Source organism: Nyctibius grandis, chromosome 3 (genome assembly GCF_013368605.1).
Source record: "Nyctibius grandis isolate bNycGra1 chromosome 3, bNycGra1.pri, whole genome shotgun sequence".
Classification (NCBI taxonomy): Eukaryota; Metazoa; Chordata; class Aves; order Nyctibiiformes; family Nyctibiidae; genus Nyctibius; species Nyctibius grandis.
The window spans coordinates 93,527,064-93,554,707 of NC_090660.1; the positions used below are offsets into that span (position 1 = coordinate 93,527,064).

At 37.1% G+C, this 27,644-nt stretch overlaps 1 protein-coding gene across 1 annotated transcript in view; it reads left to right on the plus strand.

Annotated features, from left to right (window-relative positions):
- ANGPT1 (angiopoietin 1) overlaps positions 1-26,849 on the plus strand; it is a 198,477-nt gene extending 171,628 nt beyond the window's left edge. The window contains exons 8-9 of the mRNA XM_068396654.1: positions 16,123-16,253; positions 26,689-26,849. Coding sequence (XP_068252755.1) covers positions 16,123-16,253; positions 26,689-26,849 — 292 coding nt within the window. The remainder of the gene's footprint in view (positions 1-16,122; positions 16,254-26,688) is intronic.
- Positions 26,850-27,644: the final 795 nt, after the last annotated feature.

Below are 27,644 nucleotides of genomic sequence, written 5' to 3' on the forward strand. Positions count from 1 at the left end.
ATGGAAACATACTTGATTTTGCTGTGCCTCTCTCTAAAGGAATGGTAATAAAAAGTGATATTATTCATTATTTGGTCCACAGCAGCAATGCAGCAGGTGAGTTAGAGCACAAAGCAGAGGTATACACCATGTCTAAAGAGCTACCAATTTACATAAACCTACAAAGAGATAACAACTTTGAACACCAGCACACAGAAATATTGTGGTATCTGATGCAGTGTACTTTTTATTATTTGGTTGCTCTGCAAAGTTTAAATAAACCTTCTTTATTATCGTGGAAGAAGGAGGTACTCAATAACAACGGAAGCCTAATCAGAAAAAGAAAAATAAGTGCCTGGGGCCATACAGAGTCCTCAGTCTTCTGTTTCATCAGATACTAGAGGCTGATGCGTTTTCAATTTTAAACCAGTGCTGGAACAGCTCACCACACTTGATCCAAATGCACGTGCATCATTTGTGTCTTTCTTTTATTTATCATTGTAATTCAGTTGCACTGAAGTAAAACCTCATTGTATCAAGCTCAATGCCATTTGAACCAAAGAAGTAATTATTGTGAATCACACCTCTTACAAGGTCACGACCTGGGTTTTTAGGGGGAAAAAAAACTATGTAAGACATGCTGATCCCTGTTAGCCTGGTCAGTGTGGCACCAGCAAAGAACTTGGATCAAAAATGGGTGACAGTCAGTGAACCTTTCACTCATATATGGCTGTTTATCGGCCACAAATGACGCCAAGGGAGTTGAAATATGTTTTAACAGTCTGTTTATATTTTTCTACAGAGGTCTTAGTGCCACATAACTCATTTTGGCATTTTTTTAAACTTAATTTTGCATTAAGAAAACCAAGCAAACAGTGAAGCCAATATTTATTTTTCAAATAACCATGAACGTTTCAGAGAAACCCTCTGTGTATCAGTCACTTTTAAAATTTGTTACCATTTCCTAGATATTCGTCCTTACAATGAAAGCCTAACCTTTGTATGATAATAAAGGCCAGAAGATGAGCATAGCATGTTGTACAATACAGTCACTAATGAGTAAAGGGAATGAGCCAGACCTGCTGCATACTATTCAGGCTGGAGGTGGGACATGCTTGAATATATAAGTACTTCCGTTCTACATCCTGTTTTCAATATCACAAAACTTTAATCAAAAAACTAAATGTCATATTGCTGGTGTGAATGATATTATATGAATAAGAGAAGCTTTTCCTTTCTCTTCCCCACCTTTTTCATTTTCTCTTTCCCCTTCTCTCATTTTTGAAATTTTTTTTGAAGTGTACTTATGCTGTCATTCAGCAATGCACTTAAGTATTTTTTTTTATTTTAAGCACATACTAAGTACTTTGCTCAGGCAGGACCACCAGAGCTCTCACTGAAGGTCAAGTCACTCTTGCTTCATTATCATTGCATACTCTTTAAGATGACATAAAAATATATAAAAAAAAATATTATGGTCAGAAAGAGATCATGACCATTACGTTACTCGATGATCCCAGAGGTCTCTTCCAACTTGATTGATTCTGTGATTCTGTGATTCTGCAATACTGCCTTATATTGTTTCTATATTTGGAAATGATTACATATCCTGTCATCTCCACAAAGTGATTCTTCAACATCCTTTACTGTTTACTGATGTCGTGAGTCCAAGTACACAGCCACCAGATTAAGCCCATTAATCTAACTAGTAGAAATTAATAAATTGTGAACTTAATTATTCATCAGGGCTGAACAGGTTCAAACATAGGTAAGGGAATGGAAACCCTGATTAATATTTTGCTTTGAAAATAGTATCCCCCCAAAACATCCCTGCATTTTCCTCTGATATTCACCCAGTGGGAAGCACACATCTCTTGACGTGAATCCCATCATAAATCTTGAAAATCTCATGCAGAACCTAAAATATTTATTTTAATGTCCTATTCATTAAGTTATTTCTTTAAATCGTAGTGTGTTGGCAGCTGCAAACTCATTCCATTCCAGCTACATTATAGCAATGCTGTAGTATGATTTGAGAGGGTCATTAAACCATTGACACTGGAAAAAATTCAAAACCAGAATCTTCAAATAATCAAAGGAGCATAATTGTAAAAGAAGATTGCACTGCTAGTACAGGATAAAGTACAAATAACCAAAAAAAAGGATGAAAAATTAATTGCAGACTGTTTTCACTTCTATCAATAATTATTTATTTCCTTACACACAAGATCTTTACAAGGAGAAAAAAAAACATCGATATTTTAAAGATACCTTACACAGTTTCAATTAATTGTCATGCCAGTGGAAACACAGGAAAAAAGGCTATTCAATCTAGCTGTTATGTCCAATTCAGTATTTAAATAATTTCTTAATGGTGATTACAGGTTACACTTCATTCAACATTCAATTTGAGAAAAACAAAGTTCAGTACTCATATTTCAAGTCAGGAATTCTGTGAACTAGTGTGCCTCTCATTGTTTTTTTAGCCAACAGCCTTAGCCATTACACACAACTTTAAGCAATATAAGCCTGTGTGAAGCAGGCATGATTCTTTAACAGTGACAGCACTTTACTTTCACTGTGTAGCAGTGTAAATGTTTCCATAAAATGAATCACAAGGGCTGCCTCCTTATAAGAGATACTTCAGCTTCAGTGACATTTTTGGAACAGGTTATTTCAAGGACATTGTCCCATTTTGTTTTATGCAAAATCTTTGGAATTTAAAGGCATCATCTCAGTGCTGGTACTTGGTTTTGCTCTTATCTTTTTGCTCCTCTCTTATCTGATTCTTACCACTTGCTCTCATAGCAAACTGAATAGTTTGTGGTACTATATACTACTCTTGATTTGTTTTTTCTGCAGGACAGGCCTGTTTCGAAGTTAGTTATCTCACTGCCTGATTTGTGACCTGAGATGTTAGCATGACCATGGAACTTTAGAGAAACAGCCTAATATTAAGAAAGGGGCCAATATCAATTAAATTATCACATCAATGTCTGCTCTGAAAGGTAGTACAAATCATTGGGATAGTGACTTGTTTCAGGTAGACTGCAGTTTTCTGCTAAGCTGTACAAACATTTGATTGAACCTCCACAATTAAGAAAACAGTGAGGGTCCAGTATCCAGGTAAAATAAAAAGCTATCTCCACTTAGAAAGTTACTTATATTCTTTGTTAATTTAAAAAATAAAATTAAATAAAATACATATATAATCTATGGAACCTCAAGAATTAAGCATGTACAAAACTCATCCAGTTCAGTGATGTATGAATAAACCTCTGAATTTTCTTGTAATAAGCATAGTAGTTTGTTATTTCAGTGAATCTGAAAATAGCGAGAATATGTAATTGCTGAGTGCACAGATAATGTTTTTTTTTCTGAAAATGTTAGGATTTTAGGACTTTTAAACTCTATTTTGTAAAAGGGTATTTATGAATTAATAACAGACATCCTTAAATAGGTTTTACTGATATCATAGCTTCAGGTAAATGCTGGGGAAAAAAAGAAAATGCAATTAGCTATATTTTTTGCATCTCTGTATATGGAAAAGAAATGACACGTTTAAATGGCATCTTCACAGATTTCTTCTTCTAATTGCAAACAATAACATATAACATAGCAAAGTTTTAATTAGCATAATTCAACAGTAGAGATGGACTTTTGGTACTTAACCTTCTTATAGCACAACCATAGCTAATTTCAGCCATAATTCCAGCACACCCTTTACAAAGAAAAAAGCGAACCAAAACCCCACAAAAAAACACAAAACAAAACCCTAGCACCCCCCCAAACCACATTGTTTATATACTGTTTAAACACATTAATTTCCAAACACCAACATATCTCAGTAAGATTTATATTAATTTTTAACGTACATCTATATTTTTAACTTTTATGGTTACTTATAATTAATTATTTTCAATTAAGTAAACTGTGTGATAAATATTTTACTGTGGCCTGTAAACGATGTCATTCAATGACACTGCAGGGTAACAAGAAGTTAGTATCTCTGCAGTAGTCATCGGAGTGAAATTTAGCATTAACAGCATGCTGATACATGAAGTTTTCCATGTCTATTTTATCTAAAACTGTTAATTAGGATAATGTACAACCTATGTGGATGACAGTGGGTAATTAATATCACCCTCAGTACAACTGAAGCATAGATTTATGAAATCCACTATTACAATATATCTACATGGATTTCAACAAACTATATTTATGACTCTTTTGGAACTTCAAGCATATTTTGGAAGAATTATTAAATTTTACTGGAGTTGTGTGCGTCTCTTACTGCATCTTCAAACAGGATTAATCAATTTACAGATAAATAAAATTTCAAACCAATGTTCACTGAACTTTTCCACTAGCTTCAATGGCTGTAAAAAATACTTAAATAAAAGATCCTTAAATAAAAATACACAAACATCACAAGATTCAGCAATTCAGTAAAGATAAGCAGCAGAAGGTCTGATTACTTATATAAACCTTAGAAACTTTTAAAATATGAGTTTCTCTGGAGGTCCCTGTATTTCTGTGCTGAAGAATCCCTTGAGAATCAATTTTGGCGTTTCTGCTGTTGGCTTCAGCCAAACCTAGGAAGTGTAGTTGAGTAGGGAGAAAAATATTTTTACATTTTAAGTTACATTTTAAGTTAACCAAATTTCTCTAACCTTGGCTTTGCCTGTGTCCTGGGAAAATGTTCAGATAAATTCTAATTTTGTATTTTATTTTTTAAGAAGTTCATCTATCTATCTTCAATGTTATCGAAACAATTTTCATTATCATCTTAGTGTATATTCAGTGTTTATGTGTCTGTCTAAAACATCGATCATCCCTAGTTATTTCAAGTTTAAAATTAATACAGTCCCTATACTTTCTAAATTAACGTATTATGTATTATGCAGCCATGAATCTGGTTAAAAGTGGTAGTTTCTGTTGCAACAGGAAATCTTAGCATTTATATAGCTGGTGGAGAGTGAGATTCTTTTTTCTGTAGCAAGATCTTAACTTTTCATTAATAACAAAGTAATAAATCGAATAGTTGAAAAGTTTCTTTTCAGATTTCCATGGGAAAAAAAAAAATTGGTGGGTGATTTTGTTTTAATAAGTATTGTGTTGAAAAACAGTTTTAACAGAAAATGGTAGTATCAGATTAATGTATCTCTTCTGTGCTGTGTTTGGTGACAGATTAGAGAAGAGGGAATTATTTTTGTTCAACACATCATTGTGATAGTAGACTTTAAATATGTTTCTGTCCCTGTTAGCAGTAAAAAACAGTGTTGCCGTATGTTTCCTCTCCATCACCACTATGTTACCGACATCAGCTGCAAACCTAGCAGCTCACACTGCTGCAGTGACAGTTTCTGTGGCTTCTGTAACATGTATTTCAAGTGGTAGAAACATATGTTTGCTTGTTCAGTGTCCAGAATAAACATATTTTTAAACATTTTTTGTAATATGTGACAAAGCACCATTTGTCTGCATACAGAAGTATGACAGGCCATATGCCTTACAGTAGGAAAAATTTAACTGATAGTAAATCTGGATGTCTTTTAATTATCCCTGCTCAGTATATCTGTTCCCAATAAGTACAGATCTTTAGTCAATTATTAAAGAATTTTAATATAGAAAAAGCAAATTTGTGGCATTATTTGTATAAATTCATATTCAATACCAGAGCAAGACTTACTAGACTATTGTACCGTTTGCAGTAATTCTTATTCATGGCTAGGTTATGTTTGCTTGTTCATTGTCCAGAATAAACGTATTTTTCTCCTTTGACCCGTCAGGTGTGCGTGGCTCAAACACAAGCTAAAATTAGCACAAGATCTTCAGAGAGAAAACAAGCTTTTCTGTTAACAGTGTGCAGTCCCAGGGAAGGATCTGTCTACCATGTAGTGTTTGTTGTCCCATAGTCAGGCTGTACTGAAACAATTCTAAGGAAAAACTGGTCATATCCATTTATTGTTGTATTTTATATTACCATTTTATCTTTAAAATTGGAAGATATGTGTTCTTACTCTGGATATATTGAATTAATATTTTTTTGGCTGGCACATTTCACTTGTCTCAATAGGCAAGGAGTTACAGTAATGTCAAACTTGATAATTACATCCGTGAATCATTGCTACAGAGCAGTTATGGAGAAATGCAGAGGTCATTGTGTCTTACACTTTTCTTAAGGAATTGTGGGAAGAAATTATTTTCATGTGCTGGCGGCAAGAACATTAAGAGCCAAATTAAAAATCTATTCAAATTGTCAGAGCTAGTTACTGCATTATTCAGGTTTTCGACAGTTTGCAGAACCATCATGTCTACCATTCACAGAGTTACAAACTCTATTAGGAATACAATAAAGTTAAATAAAGAGTCCATGAATTTACCACCTACACAGTTGCTCAAGATTGGACTAAAGTTAAGAGTGGGAAAAATTTAGTATTGTTAGGTTTTTATGGTTAATATTGCTGGTTTTCTCCAGTCAGACACCAACTGTGACATGCCCTTTCTTCTTCTCTCTGGTACTTTTACGTCAGTCCTTCAAAGACAGGCAGCAATAAAGGTGGTGAATTGTTCTTGCAACTCAGATAAATGGGTTAGCAACAGCTCAATATTTTATGAGACTAGTGGTGACTAAAGAAGTTTTTGTCATCTTGCACCCTATCTAGTTTCTTAAATTTCTCCAAACTGTTTTCCTTTCTTTGAGAGTGGCTTTTAATTTACTTCTAATGATCTTTAAGATCCCTTCCATCCCAAACCACTCTATGATTCTATGGTTCTATGATTATTTACCTCATCTGGTCTTAAGTTCTTGTTAGTTAACCAATCTTGATTTACGATGAAATATTGGGATTTGGTTTGATTTTGTTTGTTTTCATAAGAAGAGTATGCACTGCTCAAATAAAACCTAAGTTAAACATTTTTCCCTGAAAAATTATGTTATGTTTAAGAAGAAGCTTTATTTCCTAACATAGATAAAGGATGCAAAGGGGTGCCCAGGCAATCTAGCTGTAATCTGAAGGACAAAAGCACCCACTATGATGCTTTCTACGCTGCAACCCAGAACAGTTCATACTCACAAGGATCTCCCTGATCACCACAGATGGCTCATGCTCTACCTCCAACACAGAGATGGTCTTTCCACTGAATTTACAAATTAGCACACACCAGGGATATTTCTCTTTATCCTTTAGTGGGAGTATCAAATGATGAAATAGTTGAATACCAAGGTTAGGCTTCACAGATAGTTACCACATTACATATAGTTCCATGTTTAACAGGATTTTGGCAGACATTTTAGTTTCAACCTCAGCGATGGCAGTTTTTCTCTAGAGTGATTGTTTAGGTTTTGTCTCCTGTTCACAACACATTATCTATCATTAAATATTTGGAAGATGTCTATATTACAGAGGTGCTTTTGCTATTCAGGGACGACTGTTACTATTGGGAGACTTCATTTAATTTTGTAGTATATTCAGGAAACGGCACATTGGGAAACTACAAGGAGCCAACAACATTTAATATTACTTCAGTAGACATTATGTTTTATTTATTGATAAACAAATTATTTGTGATCCCCAAATAATTAAACAAAGCATTTTTGAGAAAAAGTCTGAACTTAAAATAGAACTGCTATCTCTTTTTGAGGATGCTTGGAGGTTTTTCTGGGGGTCTTGTTTTTTACTTAGTATTATTACAATTAATGTCTAGAATTAAAAAAGTAACCTGAGGATAATCTCTTACGGGGACCTCCTAAATAGTTGCAGGCTAGTGGCCTTTGGTTCACAAAGGGACTTAAATCACCTAAGTATCATTATAAATGGAATTTAGTTGACTAACACAGCAATTCATAAAACCGCCAAATTCAGCATCTTTAGGAGTGGGCTTCATTTCACAAACTGAAGCTATTTAAAATTTAGATGCAGGTGTGAACAAGATGGAAGATTCAAGTTAAATCCTTCCTCAACCTCAGACATTTCAAAACTAGAGGACAAAATAATGACAGTCATATGGGTTTTAAAAACAAAGATGCCTTTCACATGCCTAACATGGAGGACAGTCAGTGTGAGCTTGTGTTTGTCCACACTTACCGATGTAGACATATTTCCACACACCAGGTGTAAGGAGCGAACAGTGGCTTAGAAGAAAGGTTGAGATGTAGAAGAAAGGCTCCTACTATTTAATGGTTAGGAATCTTACACCATTACTTATCGTTATGAATTCCAGTCATGGAGATTTGTGTTTCAATTTTTAGTATTGTGGCAATGATGAAATCAGATCTTATCTTAACTCATTAAAATGCTTAAGACCATGCACACTGAGGTAGTTGAGATGGTACTCTACATCTCTTAATGCTGAATCATAAAAAATCATAGAATATCAAGTTGGAAGGGACCTCAAAGATTGTCTGGTCCAGCTTTTCTTGGCAAAAGCACAGTCTAGACAAGATGGTCCCAGCACCCTGTCCAGCCGAATCTTAAAATTGTCCAATGTTGGGGAATCTACCACTTCCCTGGGGAGAGTATTCCAATGGCTGATTGTTCTCATTGTGAAAAATTTTCCCCTTGTCTCCAGTCAGAATCTCTCCAGGACTAACTTGTACCCATTACCTCTCAACTTTTCCATGTGACTCCTTGTAAAAAGCAAGTCTCCATCTTCTTTGTAGCCACCTTTTAAGTAGTGGAACATGGTGATGAGGTCTCCCCTAAGCCTTCTTTTCTCAAGGCTGAACAAACCCAGTTCTCTCAGCCTTTTCTCATATGGCAGACTTCCCAGTCCTTTCATCATCTTTGTGGCCCTTCTCTGGACCCTCTCCAGCCTGTCCACATCTTTTCTGTATAGTGGGGACCAGAACTGAACACAGTATTCCAGGTGTGGCCAGACAAGTGCTGAGTAAAGTGGAATAATGACTTCTTTATCTCTGCTGGTGATGCCCTTGTTGATGCAGCCCAGCATCCTGTTGGCTTTCTTTGCTGCTGCAGCGCACTGTTCACTCATATTGAGCTTGTTGTCCACCAGCACCCCCTGGTCCCTTTCCACAGAGCTGCTCCCCAGCTGGGTAGATCCCAGCCTGTGCTGCATTCCTGGATTATGTTTTCCCAGGTGCAAGACCTTACACTTGTCCTTGTTGAACTTCATAAGGTTCTTGTTAGCCCACTCTTCCAGCCTATCCAGGTCTTCCTGCAGGGTGTCTCACCCTTCTGAAGTGTCCACTTCCCTATTCAGTTTGGTATAATTGGCAAACTTCATCAGGGTACATTTAATCCTATCATCCAGATCACTTATGAAGATATTAAACAACATTGGACCCATTATAGACCCCCGGGGGACCCCACTTGTGATAGGTTGCCAGTTTGAAAAGGAGCTATCATCACCCTCTGGGTGTGGCTTGTCAGCCAGTTCCCCTGCCACTGCACAGACCATTTGTCTAGACCATAAAGCATCAGTTTCTCAAGAAGGAGGCTGTGGGAAATTGTATTGAAAGCCTTGGAGAAATCCAGGTAGACAACATCCACCGCTCTCCCCACATCAACCAAGTAGGTTATTGGTCATAGAAGGCAATCAAGTTTGTCAAGCACGATTTGCCCTTGGTGAATCCATTCTGACTTTTCCCAATCACGTGCTTCATTTGACTTGTGAGAGCACTCAGGAGGTTTCATTCCATAACTTGCACAGGGATTAAAGTAAGACCGATGAGCCTATAATTTCCTGGATCCTCCTTTAAGCCCTTCTTGTAGATCGAAGTGACATTAGCCTTCTTCCAGTCTTCTGGGATGTCCCCTGATCTCCACAACTTCTCAAAGATTCTGCAGACCAGCCTCACAACTACATCAGCCAGCTCTCTTAACACCCTTGGGTGGATACTGTCAGGGACCATTGATTTGTAGGGGTCAAGATCCTGTAACAGTTCACATACCAACTCTTCCTTCACTGATGGTGGGTCTGTGTTTGTATCAACCTGGATTTTTGGTCCCAAGACCTGAGGCCCAACAGTGCTGGTAAAGACAGAGGTGAAGAAAATGTTGAGAACTTCTGCCTTTTCAGCATTGTTGGTAACTAATTCACCTCTCCTGTTTAGCAGTGGGGCAATATTTTCCTCTGTTTCTGCTTGTGTTTATGTACCTGAAGAACCTTTTCTTGTAGTTTTTGACATCTCCAGCCAATTTCAATTCAAACTGAGCTTTTGCTTTTCTAACTGCATCTCTGCACGCCCTGGCAATGCCCTTGTAGTTCTCAAGGTGTATTCATCTGCTTTTCCATCTCTGATACACTTCTCTTTCGGCTTTGAGCAGACTCAGAAGCTCACAGTTAAACCAAGGGAATCTCTTGCTCCACCTACTTCCCTTACCTTTAAAGGGGATGAACCATTTTTGTGCTTCCAGGAGAGTATTCTTGAAAAATCCCAGCACTCGCTAGCTCCTTTATCCTGCATGGAAGCTTCCCACAGAGTCTCTCCCAACTGAGCTCTGAGCGAGCTGAAGTTTGCTCTTCTAAAAATCTAGAACCTTTGTCTTAGTACTAACCTTTAGTGTGCACAGCAGGATCCCAAACTCCACAATATTGTTATCACTGCAGCCAAGGCTATCACTAAACGAGATATTACAAAGCCGATTTTCTTGGTTTGTGAGTAGAAAGTCCAGCAGTGCCTCATTCCTGGTTGGCACATCTGACATTTGTATGAGGAAGCAGTCCTCTACGCATTCCAGGAGCTTGATGGATTACATATGAGCTGATGTACTGTTCTTCCAACAAATGTCTGGGTAGTTGAAGTCACCCATAAGAATCAGGTTCTGTTGACACAAAGCTTGCTTAAGTGACCCAAATATTACTTAATTTGCCTTATCATCTTGGTTTGGCGGTCAGTAGCAGATTGTTGTTAATGCTTGCAGTAAGCTAGTACATTTTTTGTTTATTTACAAAGTATGCATTACTCACCAACAAAGCTGGATATGACTTCTTAGCTATTTCATTGAGGGACTGCTTTAAATAAAGGATTGAGTGTTCCCTAATTACTCTAACGGAAAAAAAAATTTAGAGAAAGAAGTTGCTAACATTAAATTCAGGGAGTCCTACAGACCTCTCACTAGTTCTAATAAAAATAAATAAATAAATAAATACAAATTCTAAGATCAGATTCTCTATATGCAAGCACTGAAGCATGAACTATTTCCTATACTTTTAATGATATTTAGCACACAACTTTTTCACATGGATTTATGATTGCATTTACTTCCTGGATTTTTTTAATATCCCATTCTGTATATTCATAATTGCATGTTGCAGAAATGTACAAATCTTTTTGTAATTTATTTGGAATTATCTCAGGTTCATCTGTTACACTCATCAAACATGGTGTGAACACAGATAAGCTGTATATACTTGAAAGAAGAATTACAGGTAATATAATCACTTCAAAAGGAAAAATTTCTGATGTAAATTAGAAACAGCTTTCAGGCTGCCCTGCAGTTGTTTATGTAATATTTTTAGAACTATCCTTTCCACAGCATATACCTTGCTTTGGTTTCAAGGGACTACAGATAGTCAAGTTGTGTGGCACAGTAGGAATGTTGAAAAGCAAAACATGCTTAGGAGAGTTCTTCCTCACCATCTGTGTGTGTAGATTGAAAGCTGCCCTTGCTATAATATCACATGGAAAAAATATGGAGGGAATTTCTAACACTAGATAAGAGGTAACAGTTGCAATTTTTTTTTAAATGTACTGTTTCTTCTTAAGTGCAACAACTAGGAAAGCTGCTAGTCTCTAAATGAATGCCATCAGCTGCTATGGTCCTCATGGTGATTTTAGAATTTCATAAAAATGTCATTAGATGTCCTCAAAACTTAGTATACATATACAGTATTTCTCTTACTCCTACTTACTCATGATTTACTTGCTAATGTTTTTTTTGTTGCTATTTTAATTGCACTGTATACAGATAAAGTAGACTTGTTCTTCTTGCTTATTTGAGAACGAATTTGCTTTTCCCACCTAATTTGTAAATCTGAGCAGTGTTTCCACTGCTTTCCTTGATCTTCAGATTTTCCCTGCTGTGAGCAAGTGGGAAGACTGGAGATGTAGTCCTGAAACTGCTCCTTGACTTTTGACTGGAATGAGTTGCTTTTTATTTTTAACTTCCTTTCCTTTGTCTCCTTCAAGAACAACCAAGAGGAACTCTACCCTGAATTGTCATCTTTTCTAAGGGAGGGAAATTTTGTTCTGGTACTTATTCAGAGCTTATTTTATAGGTTCAATCCTATCAATCTGAATCTGTGAATACTAAAAAATTAACTAAGTGGTAAGATATCTACTGCTGCCTGGGAGCTAGCAGGCTCATCAGTTGCCCTAATGCTATGCAGACTTGCTATCCCAAGCCAGGCTAGTTCAGACCTATATAGCTTGAATGGAAGCTCAGAAAGAGAAGAAATGACTGCTTCAGGATCGATTTTGATTTTTTGATTGAAAGATGATTTTGGCCTAAAGTAGTGCCAGCTTTGCAGTATCATTTTTTCCTAACTGTTGGACAATGCCAGTTCAGGGATAAAGACCCAAAGCAAGAGAATTACTGTTTCACCCTGTGGTTCATCTTTACAATGCTGCAGTGTGGTAAGCCTCCTGGAGTTTAGAGCTAGGCTAAGCTTTATGTTTTTGAAGTCACTGGAGACCTACGAGACAAATGGTGTTGAGGGAAAGTCAAACATAACTGGCAAGATCTAATTCTGTACTGAATGGAATGTTTATGAAATATCAGGGCAAGAATATGAGCTTGTAAATAATCCTAATGCCCTACCCCTTTGGGGAAAACATTGCACACCAAGTGTTATTCATTTCTTTATTGTTTTCTCACATTGTATGATTTTTTTTTATTGGACTAAGTGGGCTTTATAGTGTTGATTGTTAATAACCTGATCTGGCTAGAATTGTCTTTCTGATTTAAGTAAACAGCATTTGCTTTTTATATTGACTTTATGAGACTTCTGTGAGCTTTGGTGTTGCTGATATAGTAAGGATGTATGGCCATTTGAAATCAGATTGTAGATATCATGTGACAAAGTAATTTTTCTATCAACACAACCTCAGGGAAGTTTATTTTGTTCTGCAAAAAATTAAGCACAACTTACAAAGCAAGGCAAAAGTCCAATGAATGAAGATGGGATCAATTCCAGCCTTTCGTTTGTGTGGAACAGAAATGAACATGAGCAAAGACAGAGCTTAGAGTAATCTTGTCTAAAACAAGCATCCTTTGACAGAGTAACATGGTAATCATGGGCTAACTGCCACTGTGATTGGACAACAGCATAATGCAATGATCTTCCTGGATTTCTGTTCCTAGGTTTTTCCTTGATAGATTTCTAAGAATCTTCATGATCATTTATTGAGGCTCACACTTTGCCTTACATTTTTGTGCTGTCCAAGGGTATTTGACTCTCCATAGTATTCATGTTTAATCCAAGAATTTTTACATGTGTACTTAACCATCTACAAAATTAACTCTAGGATTAAGTCCAGAGGTATTTAATCATCAGGCTTGGATCAGGTGACATACAACATTAAACTCAAATGAAGGCAGACATTGTAACTACTTTGGAAAAATAGCCCTGACAGTTGTCTTTTCTTAATAAATTTTTGTTGTAACAAGTTTATGCTTAGCATCTATTGTCACCATTTTTAAAGATGGAGAAAGAACACACAGGAAGAATTTATTTGAAAATTAGGTGAAGTTTAAGTCAGTCTGAAAGCATGAATCTCAGACTCACTAGAGCCCCAAGTGCTGATTCTGTGTCTTCATGTCTTGAGAGGGCTCAGTAACCTCACTGGGATATCCAGAAGAGGCTTTTCTGTAACAAGTTTCCATGACAAGTTTAATCAGATAAGCTTTGTTTGGATCTAATATCCACCCACAGATGCATGCAAGATAAAAAAAAAAAAAAAAGAGTCAGCAGCCATGCACTTGATTAAGGAAAGCTGCCATATGGTGCCTATGTGCCCCTTCTCCTCCCTCTCATAAGCAGAGCTCCAAAGCCAAAGTTCTGCGGAAGAACTGGGTTTTGTTTAATCTCAGTCTGGGGGACAGACTCTCTTCCTCATCACAGAAAAATGCCAATGGCTTAACTACTACTGTGTAGGCTAGAATGGGTTAGGGATGCTCTCTACTCCTCCTGTTAACACTATGACCACTTTGCAGCAAAGTATCAATCTTCTGTACAAACAAATGGAGGAATGACAGTCTGGTAAAGGCATTTACTTTTTTCTTCATCCAAAGTTATTGGATAAAAATAAACAGCAATCTAAGAGTCAGCGACAGCAATCAGTGACTCATAACTGCTCTCCTTATTCACTGTGTTTGTGGGAGAATTTGTGAAGGCATTTCCTAGGATAGCACTCCCAGCTGTAAATCCCAGAGTGAAAGAGGCATCTCTTCTGTTTTACACGTTTGAGTCCTGCTTCTGCTCCTGTGGCTCCTCATGCATTTTACATTTGATATTTAAAAAATATACTTGCCCCTCTTCAATAACCCTAGAAGAAACAGAACTGATATTTCTCACCTTATCTTCAGTGTAGAAGTCTATCCCACTAGATACCAAATCATATTCTTGGTTAGCCCTGTGGCTCATGTATTCCTGCCTGTAGAGCTTCAGTGAGACAGGTGAGGGATGCTTCTTCCCCTCTCTCTTGCTCCAGTGGCTAGGGATTGCTCCTGGGATGTAAGGATTACGGCTTCATAATTCTCCAGTAGACACTGAGCTCCTGTCTTCTCCTTCCTGCATATGAAGCTATTATGGCAAAGGGTACCTTCCTCTTCCAGCAATGTTTTATGAAAAAACAAGAACAAACTGGTCAGATGTCTGATGTAGATAACTATGTACAGGAAATAGTTTTTGCTGTGAGCATCAGTCTCCCAGTGCTGTCTGTCTCACAGAGATGCTTAAGCAGAGGCAAAGGAAACCATTGTGTGCAACCTCTTCTCTTCTCTTCTCTTCTCTTCTCTTCTCTTCTCTTCTCTTCTCTTCTCTTCTCTTCTCTTCTCTTCTCTTCTCTTCTCTTCTCTTCTCTTCTCTTCTCTTCTCTTCTCTTCTCTTCTCTTCTCTTCTCTTCTCTTCTCTTCTCTTCCCTTCTCTTCCCTTCTCTTCCCTTCTCTCCTCCCCTCCCCTCCCCTCCCCTCCCCTCCCCTCCCCTCCCCTCCCCTCCCCTCCCCTCCCCTTCCCTCCCCTCCCCTTCCCTTCCCTTCCCTTCCCTTCCCTTCCCTTCCCTTCCCTTCCCTTCCCTTCCCTTCCCTTCCCTTCCCTTCCCTTCCCTTCCCTTCCCTTCCCTTCCCTTCCCTTCCCTTCCCTTCCCTTCCTTCAGCATTTTCTTGTGCATGTCCCTGCAGTTATGAACTCAGGTCAGACATGTCCAGGTCCACAATGTTTCCTTGCTAGAACAGAGGTACTCAGTTCAGCATCTCTGCAGCTGGCACACTTGGCTTTGGACATTACAGCACTGAGCACCACAAACTCTCTGTTACTTGCTGGAGCTGGATTCAGACTCCTAGTTCATGGTTGTGGTTTCAACTAGTTGACAAGGCTCCTCAAGAAAAGGGATATTTAGCACTGCAAATCATGAAAACTTTTGTGGCTTGAACTCTAAGTTATTCTCCATTCATCACTCAGAGACAGCTTTGGCAGAACTGGGTTGCTGGCTTGTGCTGTAACTGGTGGAATTAAAAACTCTGAAACTGCTGAAATCCTCTTTCGAGCCCAGGGATTAATGAAGTGGCTGCTGTTAACTGGGAGTGCTGTTTCTGTGCCACAGTAAAGAGACCAGCTGCTCAAGTACTCAATTATTCTGTCAATGTGTTCCAGATCTCTGGGCACCTCTCCTCATTCTCTTTTCTGTCTCTGACTCCCTTCACTTTGTTGCACTTTCCTGTACAGATTCCTTGTGCTCTGTTCTGCTCTGGGGCAGGGATAATGTGCTACTACAAATACACTGAAAAACCCTGAATGTCCCCATTTTACACCTGAAACAAAGAGATGGAGCCAAAACACAAGACATTTCTGAATTTTCTGAGTATGCTTCATACAAGGCAAACCTGATGTGGGAAGAGATCTGGATCTTCTATTTTTCTTTTTGGTGACACTGATTGTTTTCTCTTGCTGTTTCAGGCTTTATCTAAAAGGTCACAGTGGAACAGCTGGAAAACAGAGTAGCCTGATCTTACATGGTGCTGAATTCAGTACAAAAGATGCTGACAATGACAACTGCATGTGTAAATGTGCTCTCATGTTGACTGGAGGTGAGTACAACAACTCTGAAAATATGTGGTACATTGATGATAGGAATCTACTCTGTTTCCCTAAGGCAACCATGGATGAAGTTGCATTCATGGATGTGTGAGCACTGTGTGAAAATTCCTTTTATTATTATTATTTCTACTCTTTTCTGTATATATATTGTGGTAGTGCCAGTACCTCAAGATTCCTATCAGCAGGGAAGGGATTATTCAGAGATGCAGTCAGTATACTTCTGCACTAAAGCTGTTGCAACAATGTCAAGGGGGAAAGCATAAGTTAGTGTTATAGTCGAGGCAAGAAAGGCCAAGTAAGAGAGATGAAGCTTAGAGATGAAGAAGGGGGAAAAAACTGTGAGAGGTGGGAGAATCAGCCATAAAAAGAAGAGAGAAAATGCAGGAGAGAGAAAAATAGATAATAAAAGGTAAAGTTTTTAAAAAAAACAGAATCTGGACTTGCAGTATATTATCTATTTCACTTAGGGGTGTGATTCTGTTACTGAAATAATTATAATGATTCAGCTTTCTCTTTTATATGAGCATAATATATATAGACATACAGACATATTTAATGTAATGGCTAATACACTCACCTGTGAAAGACTAGATCTGCAACCCCCTGTTCAAATTGTGGCACTTAGCTGTTCTGGAAGATTTAAAACAGTATTCTTAGCGAGCTGAGTCAAGTTGAAGAAGGAAAGAAAGAAGAGTCAAAGTGAGGGAGAGCACAGAGAAGTTATATCAAGACAGTTTAAAGCACCAAGTCAATCTGAATACCAGCAAGTATAGTGTATACAGCTTATATTTGTTGCCTCCAATGCAAAGGAGTATCTGAAATTATCTCTCCATACAGACACCAAAAGCTCTGCACAAGAGTGAGAACTTTCTTTGACAAATTATTCTTAGTCCTAGTCCCTGTATGGGCAAGCTCATTTTTATGTTTAGGACACCACATTAAAGCAGAAAGCTTAAATTGGGATTCTTTGGTTCATTGACTGTATGACCAAGAAAGGCCTTTATCTTCACCTCTGATCTTCTTCAGAGACTCTTCCTCAGTGATTTCTAATTTTCTGGGAAAAATATAAATAATCCTATAGCATATAAATTATTCAGTATTTTGGATCAGACTGTTAAACTGATATTATTTGTGGTTACTGGCACTCTGACTGAATCCAGCTCAGGCCACATTCAGGCATATATAAGCCTCTAAAGCTATCATCTGCTAACAGATGATGGGTTCCCATCACTGGGAATTTATATCAAATATACAACCTAGCTCCTCATTCTCTTTTGCCAGTTGGAAATGACCCAGCTGGGGAAGTCTTTAAGGCGCCAATTTTTCAAACTCTCCTAACTTCATCTAGTGTTATCTTATTAAAACTCAGCATGGGAAACTTCTTCCAGTAGACAGGTGATCAGACACTGCCTTTCAATTTCTATAAAAAAAGGAAGTTACCAGGTAGTTCTGAAGAGAGATAATGGATAAGAAGTCAATAGTTTATTTTAATTAACAGTGTTGACCTTTCCCTTGAGAGACCATGGTAATTAAAGTGCCTTACTTTCAGGGCAAGCCAGAGTCTACTGAGAAGTTCCTAAATGTGAGTTGTGCCTGTGCTGAAGTGCAGACTCATGTATCCGAGCTGCCTGGAAATACCTCTGCTCCCAGACAGCTAAATCTGGGAGCTGAGGGTTTTTGTTTATTTTGCTACCCTGACTTCTGTGGCAGGTCAATGCCCTGCTAAGGTCAGACTGCTGTTGAACAACAATTCCACAAGGTTCACATATATTTTGCTGCAGCAGTCCTGTAAATCAACAGGAAAACCACATATTGGAATATATTGGTAGCAAATGAAAGGAATAAGGAGGAAGGGGGAGAATTACCAAAGGGTGAGGAAACCACAAATAAAACATATCACTGCAGAGTAAAAGGAGATGAAGTTAGCCTTTGAAGATAGATGAGTCTAGTCTTTTAGACTAGACTCTGAGTACTAGTCTTTTGGAGATAGACTGTACAGCACTGAATAATTCATAGTCATTTAAGAAGAGAAAGACTTTAATCATGCTAGAGTTCTCCTCAAACACTCTGCTTTATTCCTTGAAACTACTTTCTCATTCCTTAAGAAATATCAGAAATTGAATTAAATACCAAAACATTCATTTAGTGGGTAGATTTCAGTTTTGTGGCACAGACAAAGACTAAATAAGAAAAGTTGCAATAACAGGTTTTGGAAAAACTCTTTTTTTTGTTCCAAAAGATATCAGCCTCTGTTAGTTTTGGCAACATCACAGAGAGATCTTTAATGATGAATGATATGAAATCTACAGGCAGGTTTCTAGCTATCTTGACAGTTTTGGTGAGCTTGTTATCTCTATGAGGTGAACTGAATATATTTACGTCAGTAATAAAGGCTGAGATAAGGTGAAGCTCAAGACTGTGATATGGTTGTAGTCAAGACTGAAAATAAAAATGTAAGGAAAACACACATTTCTCTCTGTGATCTTACTAGTTGTCAGTTTTATTTGGTCTCTATCAAAACTATTATTCTCTCTCCTCCTTTCTGTCCTCCCTCTTCCCCAGAACAAGAAAATAAATACTGGGAGAATAATACAGTAGCATCAACAGAGTTTTGTGTGTGCGTGTTTCTTGTCCTTTTAAGAGCCATGCTATGCTATTTGCCTCTATCTTAACGTTGATTTTAGGGAATGGCTTCAAAAGCACATGCATGAGCTGGATTCTTAGCCCCCGTGAAATTTACATGGTAGTTCAATGTTTTAGCTGCTTTTTTGTGCTTTGGAAAATTTAATCTAAGCATGTTTGGTTTACTTTAAAGGCATGCAAAGCATATTTATTCAAATAATTTCTTCATTTAAACTTAACATTTATCAAAATAGTAAAACATTTTTATATCATCAAAATACCTGTCAAGAACTGGAACAATATCTCAGGCCAGTAAGCTGAACAAAACTTTATATACCTATATCATTTCAAGCATTATTCTGAAGAGTACCCTAGTGAGATACATATACAGCTTTTTGCAAGAAACTTAAAATGTAACAGTCACCAGAATGAAGCACTGAGTAGGTGTCCAAGGCGCTTCAGATAGATTTCCAGTAGAAGAGCACTTAATGTCTCTGGATCAGATTTGTGGACTCTAGGACAAGTTAGAGCATCCTGCCAGGATACCACCTGTCAGCTGAGCCCCAGGAATTCTTTGTGCAATTGTTTTTGGTCTCTGGAAAGTGACTTATGGTAACTTGACTCATAGTGAAAGAGTCTTGAGATGATTTGCTTTGGCTGCAGTCTGAGATGTTCAAACAGGCATTTACCTTGCTTCAGGTGACAAGAGAGAACTGTTAAACTTCTGATCCCTGAAATAGATGGACAAAGCGACGGGGAGACTTTCTAGATGCCTAGCTAGCATTGAAACAGCATAGGACTATTGTAACAACTTTTTTATTTTACTGGAAGCAGAGGTCCATCCAGATGCAGTCTCCTGTCTCTGACAGCAGTCAGCAGCAGATGCCTCAGTAAGGGCATAAGAACAATGCAAATAAATTATACTTCCCCTGAGTATTTTCCCAGTATCTTTTGCATCTCAGGGGCTTCCTGAGTCAGATATGGTTCCCACGTATTTAGTAATCCTTAATGGATTTCTCATCTATTAAGTGAGAGACTGCTCAGTGACAATCCCAAACAGTGGTGCACTCATTGCCTGTTGTTTCACTGCTTTTTTTCTCAAAGTGGTAAATTTTATGAATCTCTGGCAAGAATGCTATGGAGGATTCTTGTCATGAATTGGAGGGAAGTTCTTGGCTGAATATAGAAATTTGCCCATATGTCATCCAATCAGAAAAAGCTACAGTTTCTTGTATATTTTGTTTAAAACAAAAACTTTGAAAGTAACAATGTCAGCACACTTAAAAGTATCCAACTTAAACCCCTGGATATACACCTACTTACATAGGAAAACATAATTTTTTAGGTTTTATACATATTGTTGCTTTCATAAAGAAATTACTTATAAAACATCATTCATGAAGTATTATTTATATTGCCTAACATTTTGATAGAAAAATAAAACCATCATGTGATAAGAAGTGATTGGAATATTACTTGTTTTATGCTAGAAATATTAGAAATATTTCATTAGACATATGACTACTCAGGACTTTTAACAACATTGTTACTATATTGCTATATTTATCAGGGTTAAGTATGGACAATAGTAATAAAGTATTAGGAGAACACCAAGAAGTGACAAACTTAAAAATTGCTCTACATTTAGAAGATCAAAACATGGTCACCAGTCTGCAAGTTTCTTGTTATTTTTACCTCATAAAAAGGTCCTTATAAAAAGGAGTGTGTTATCCAGTTGATATGAAAAGCTAATGTCTTTTCATCTTATGTCCTGACAGCTAAATTCTGATCTAATCTTCAGAATGTCAAGCATCAATTGCTAAGTGATAGTCTGGTCAATCCAACACGAACAAATAAAAGAACATAGGCCTGGAAGTTACTTCCAGAGGTCATTTAGTCCCTTTGTAAAACAGACTCTTCTCAATCCATTTTTTTTCTCTCTTTCTGTTCATCTTCAAGACTTGTAGTGATAAAGATTCATTCTCATAATATAATCTGTTACTGAGTTTGGCTACACTTAATATAAGAAATCTTTACTTGTTCACTAAACTAATTCTATGATAATTTAAGTCTGTTCCATCTTGTCCTATCCTCCATCACTGGAAAGACCTGATTGATTCTGTGAATAGATCATTCATTTGCATTCCTTTGAAAAGCTGCTTTTTTTCAGTAGCATTTTTACTATTTTGAGATTGTTGGCAATCTGTCTTTTGAATTCTGGACTGAACAGCCCTAAATCTTTCCTCTTACATTTACTCTTTTGGACTCTGTCCAGTGGATCCCCATATAGCTTGAGGTGTCATCCAAAACTGCACCCAGTTTTCTAGCTGAGAAGTTACCAATACAAAGTCAAACACAGCCTAAGTATTACCATCTAACTTCTTTAAAGTACAGAATGTCAGAACATTGAAATCTTTCATAACATAAACTATTATGTCTTTTGAACAATGAAGACTGTTTCAATATTTTTGCATTAGAAATTGTTCTTATTGGCTTTATTGCCAAATGCACTAAATTTTATGGACAAACCCAGAGGGCTAGAAATAAGTATTGACTTTGCATAAGATTCATTTATCCCATAAACCCATACAAATGTACCATTCAAACATACTTGGGATCTTATTGAATGGATTGTATTCATCTTACTGCATTTGGAGTCATTCAGTGTACTCAGGAGGGAGAGCAGAGACAGATATGTGAAAAAAGTGTCTGCCATCAAATGTGCAGGATTTAGACACCTATTCTTTTAGTATCTAAAAGGCAACTAAGAACGTCTCATCAAACCTGAGTGATCATCAGCAAGTTCCCAATGTATGCTAGATTTACAGTGCCCTCATGAATTGATGAGCACTAGGTTACTAACAAAGAATTTTACATGCATACATGCTTAACTACAATTTATACAACAAGCCAAAAAAGGAAAGCTGTTAGCTTTGGCGTACAAAAACCTTTTTTATGTTGCTTTTAACAAAGAAGATTCTATCATATAAAAATTATACTTGTAACTTAAAAAAAACATTCTAAAATATGGTCGTGGGTTTTTTCGTGTAATAACATTATTCATTTGAGCAATGCTCCGTTATTAGTTAGCTTTTTGCAAGAATTTGTGGAAATTATCTCAATATACATTCATATTCAGCCAAAGATATAGTACAAGCAGGTATGTGGAGCTGAACTATCTGTTGATAGGTGGCTGAAATAGACTGATGCATTAAAAACACATTTATTTAATGAGAAGAGTCTAAACGAAGTTTAACAGCTTCCCAGTGATAATAGTAACACTAATTAAAGACCTAAGCATAAGAGTCCACAAAGCGTGAGCATGCTTTAACTGCTCCAGAAGAGCAGCTGTCTACAATGGGGATTCATGTTTATTTGTATAGCTGAACCTTCAAACAATTTGCCAGTGTATTATCTCAATTATTTTTTGTTTGGACAATATACTTTATGACCTAAGGATTTTTATTGCAAACAGAGATGATAATGTTGCTTGTACTATACAAATTATTAGAGGTGGGCTAACCTCAAAACACTGAACTGGCCCTCAGTTCAAATAAGCAATTAGTGACTTTGTGATCACAACAACTTGAAGAAACTACCTGTGTTTCTGAATAAAAACTCTCTTAACCTTTTCATGAAAGCCTCTTCTTTAACACTTCATTAGTCACTTTAAAATCTTGCTTCTGTTATTATGTCTTACCATGGCCATCCTTCATTATTCTCATGCATGATTCAAATATCCCATGGAAAACACTACTGAAAGTTACCTCTGAGGATGAAATCTTACTGCTGTTCAGTGAAGACTTGATACTTATTTGAGAAAACCATTATTTTGGAGTGAAAAATAAACCAGATTCTTCATGGGAGGAAAATCCTGTGAACTCCATGAAATAAGCCAACATCTAGCTACTGAGAGTCTTTCCTTGGGTTAGACTGTCTCACAGCTCTGGGGCTGCTTTATTTGGTGTTTTCTGCAATGGCAGTGCTGCAGGTATCTCTTTCAGAAACCTCTGTTTTCCGTTCCCCATCTTCCTCAAAGCTACCAAGAAAGTCACTCCTTCCATTCCTCTTTCCCCCAATATACAAGGCGTCTGAAAAACATTCCCTTTGAATCCATTCAAAGTTGTTGATTTTGGTGTTGAGACATGCAGTAGGAAGTCTTGTGATAATCTGAGGCCCTATGGGTAATTAAGAGCCTTTAAAGGACTGCAGGGAAGGACGGAGAGAAATAGCCATATGGAGGAAAAAACACTTGAAAAAGAGAAAGACAGAGAGAAAGTAAACCCAAGATTGTAATGAGGTATTAGGAAACATCTTTAAAAAAAATCATACAGTGTCACTAACAGGAACGTATAGTAAAAAAAAAATGCTCATTAAAACACATTTTGAAAGAAATATTTATTTAGAAGAAATCTATGATGAGAGATTTGAACAGGTCCACACAAAAGGCTTATAAAATTTTGTGTTTCTTCAACTCATTCAATTTTTAACACAGATTTTATAGGGCACCATTGAAAACCTTCTTCCCAAAAATGCCATTTACACATCTATTGCTGTTCCTTTAAGATGAAATGGTAACTAGCACAGCTTGCCGTGTCTTCATCCCAACACCACAAACAGAACCCAGCTGCATCTTTGTTCCAGTTTTGAAAAATTAGGATTAGATTTTCTCTGTTTATCTTTCTCTTAAGTTTCTACAAGATTATGCTCTGGTTACAGTAAAACATAAGCTGTACAGCTTTCTCTTTCTTTGGTTATTATCCCCTTAGGTATAACATTGTAATCAAAGGGAGCTCAATTGTATCAAATTAGAATTTTGCCAGAATTTATCTGGCATAAATTCTTCCCTCAAGATTTCATTATGAAGTGTTACTTCTGAAAAAAACCCACTAAGTATTATCCAAAATCTAAGAAATTACTTTACAAGAGTAGAAACATAAATTACATGGATCTGAATACAAAGGAGAGAGTAAGCACTGGATCTGAAGGTTAATCATGGTCAATATCATATCAGTAGTAACACAGCATAGTTTAAAATACCTTCGTACAATACATTTGTTATAGGTAGATAAAAAGCTAACTACTGAAAATGCAAAATTGGAGGATTCGTTAGGGCAGTGCACATTGACTAAAAGGAGCTTCTCACAGTTTAATTCCGTTTCCAGAAGTCGGAGTGGGAAACACACTGAAAATTTAAAATTTTGCATTTCAATCCACAGTGACACCTGCAGAATTCAGTAGTCACTCACTGGATGATCAGTTTATAACTACTGGTGGTGCTTGAAAAAGGTTTGCAGGGGGTTCTGGGAAGATTACAGTGCTGTGATGTGCAGGCCAAAATAACTTTTTAAAATAAAGTGGCATTTAACCACCAAAAGCAAAAGCCATTACCTGATTTTTATGATCTTATTTGCCTTCATACATGAAGGCAAATGTTCAGTACAACCATATCACATGGAAAGGTGAGACCTGTGTTAAAGACTCACAGAGCCTATAGGTCTTACCATGAAAAAAACCCAGCAGAAACCTTCCTGACAAATAGAGTTCCTAGCCATTGAGGTTAATATATTTTTGACATTGGGAATATTAGCTCTTTGCAGTCTGGGGATTCATTCTGCCTTCCTCAGTTTGAAGCAAGCATCTTCCTATTACATTACATAGCCTGTAAGGTGTTGGAGAGAAAATTCTATTCCCATCAAGACATACAGCAAAACTCCCACTGCTTTCAGTGGAGTCAGCACGTCACCTAGTTTATCTTTGTCAGTTTGTGTTCTGTAATCTCAGGGTTGCCAAGTTTCACATTATTTGGAGTTTTCCTTAAAATTTTAACTCCTGCGGCAATCTAAAATCCACCTTAACGAGAAAAGATCTTGGGGATGTAGAGTTGACTGACTAATTTTATCTTAAAGCAACAATTTAAAATAGATCTGAAGAGTTACACTGTATTTCACCACTGACTCCATTTTCTCCACTGATTAAAGACATATATACATATTTTCACTGCAGACATCTAAAAGTGAGATGACCTTTTTTGCATACAGTTTGCAACCAAACCTACACTTATAGCAAGTTTGAATTTTTTGCATTTAGTTGTACAAATGGTAGCAAAACCTCTGTCATTGTTAGTAATATTCACAACTACTTGATAAATACTTCTGGTTTATTTTCAGTGCTATGTTAACAGAGCACTCACAAAGGTGGAGGTATGGCTCTACATGCATTTTCTTTGGCAGAAAAATCAGGTTGAAAAGTTCCTGAGCTGTTACACTTCTTTTTTAACCTAACTTCTCAGTTTACTACTCTTCAGTTATGCCAACACAACTGTTCACAGGGCCATTCTGTAAACCAGTTTTCTGGTTTGCCCTCAGAAAGTAAAGTTCTGGGTTTTTTTCTAAATCTGTGTCACCTTGCTTTTCAGAACAGTCTTACAATGCAGCTGCTGGAGCAGTGGACTAGAAGCACAAGCATCTGGTCAAGACGTTTCTTGCCCTATCTTTCCAGTAGAATAAAATATATGCAATTGCACACAGAGCACAAAGGGTTAATGAGTACAAAGCCATATCTTGCTGTGAAAGCACAGGCAGGGTAGGGGGGAAGAAAAGGCAGTTAGCAAATTTCTAAACCTGACTTTGATATCAATCAGTAACATTTTTAATATTTTTTTGTAGTCAATAATAGGCAGGTAACTAGTAATTTTCTGCTACCTGTAGACATGTGAATAAAGTGCCTATAAACCCCTTTTTAAAAAAGAAAAAAAAGAAAGGACTTTTGTCAGTTTTCTAAGTGCCAAGTGTGAACTTGCTCAGAGGCTTTGCAGAGAACTGAACAAAAGTCAGATGGATCGGAGTGAGGACTTTCCTGACACTGCTGACCCAAAAGCATTTGGCACATTTCAAGATCAAGATTAAGAGGCTCAAGATTTAATATAGGTTTTTTCATTCAAAATAGTAACATTAAGGATTGAATGCCACTGTTCTGGCCCAAACTGTACATGCAATGAATAGACCTTGACTGAAGTGGACCATACTGTCACAGAAATGCACGCACACTCAGGTAATCATCTAAATCACCTATCCATGCACATAGGTATTCTGACTGTCAGCATTCTATAGTGTTATAATTATCTTCTTCACTTAGCCCTTCCATTAAGTTACTGAGTCTTGTTTATAAATTTATCATGTCTTAAAGAAAGAGTCTACCTGTCTCCTTGTACACCATTCTGAATACTGATTATCATCTATAATATTGTAATTATTATAACAGGGCAGTACCACTATACTCGTAACCCATGTTTGCTAAGAACATCTAACCTGAGAGGAAAAGCAAACTGAGCAATTGAACAATCACAGTTAAAGTAACAGAAAAGGACCAGTCAATAAAATTAAATCATGTTTGTACTCAAAATAATGAAACAAGTGAAATTATGCAACATACTTATGAATAATAGTCTTTTTCTGATGTTTACATGAGATGGGTGAATAATAATACTGTCTAAACATCAAAGCAGTTTATTTGTCTTTGTTGTCCTTGTTCTTGCTTCACATAATGCATAAAAAAACAGAATGAGTTAGGACTTAAAATACTTTTCAGCTCTGTAAATACAACTGTGCATTCTCCAGCACTGCTGCCTACAGAATGGCACAAAAGAGTAGAAAAGGAAAATTTGAAGATACTCCCACCACCACCATGCCAGCAGTATTTGTGAGCCTGGAAATACCAGAATTTGCTAATTAGCTAAATCTATGAAACAAAATAAAAATATTTAGTGCACTTCAGTTTGATTGTTTGTCTTAATGTTATCAGGGTGGTGGTTTGATGCCTGTGGCCCCTCCAATCTCAATGGGATGTTCTACACAGCTGGGCAAAACCACGGAAAGCTCAATGGCATCAAGTGGCATTACTTCAAAGGCCCCAGCTACTCCTTGCGCTCCACCACCATGATGATTCGGCCCTTGGACTTTTAAAGGCATTCAGCGGTGGATCCCAGAACAAACCAGGATTACACTGCCCTCAGCAGCACCACTGTCACAGTCTGAAGATAAAAGATGAAGAGCTTCTTGAAAGCAACACATAGGGATGATGCGAAATCTCTTCGCTATCACTCCATAACCTGCAAAAACTCTTCAACAGCCACCCCACATTTTGATGACTAAGGGAGGCTTCGTTTAGAAGAAGGTGGCTGCAATGATTTTCCAGTAAAGAACAATTGGATCTGGTTATTCTGCCCGAATCTGGTGCCAGTCAGTGGATGTCTGTCTGTCTTTTTTTTTTTTAAATAAGAATGCAAAACCATACTAGATTATTCAGCAACAACATCAGATTTTGAAGAACTGAAATGTATCAGCCACAGTCTATTGAGTAGAATGTTATTCAGCAGCGAAATGCCAACATGAAAAAAGATTATGGAGACACCTTCATTAAAACTCATCTCAGAGCACTCAAGGTGACCACTCCAAATACTGTTTTTCTTAAATGAACTGAATTTGAATGGTGGATGGATTTATGTTAATCCCAGAGTCAAATACTTTGTGCAAATATTATTTTTCATTAAATTCTTTAAGGACAAGTTTCTCATAAATAAACTGAGTCAAACGTATGAAGAACGATAACGGTAACAAGCATAAATTCTTCAGTTGCTCTGTAGAGGTAAATCAGATAATCGGCATAATCCCTGAGCTAGGATTTATAGTGTGATAACAAAAGTAGCTATGTTTCAAGGTTTTTCCTTTCTTTCAGTAAAGGCAATCTGAATGTCATGT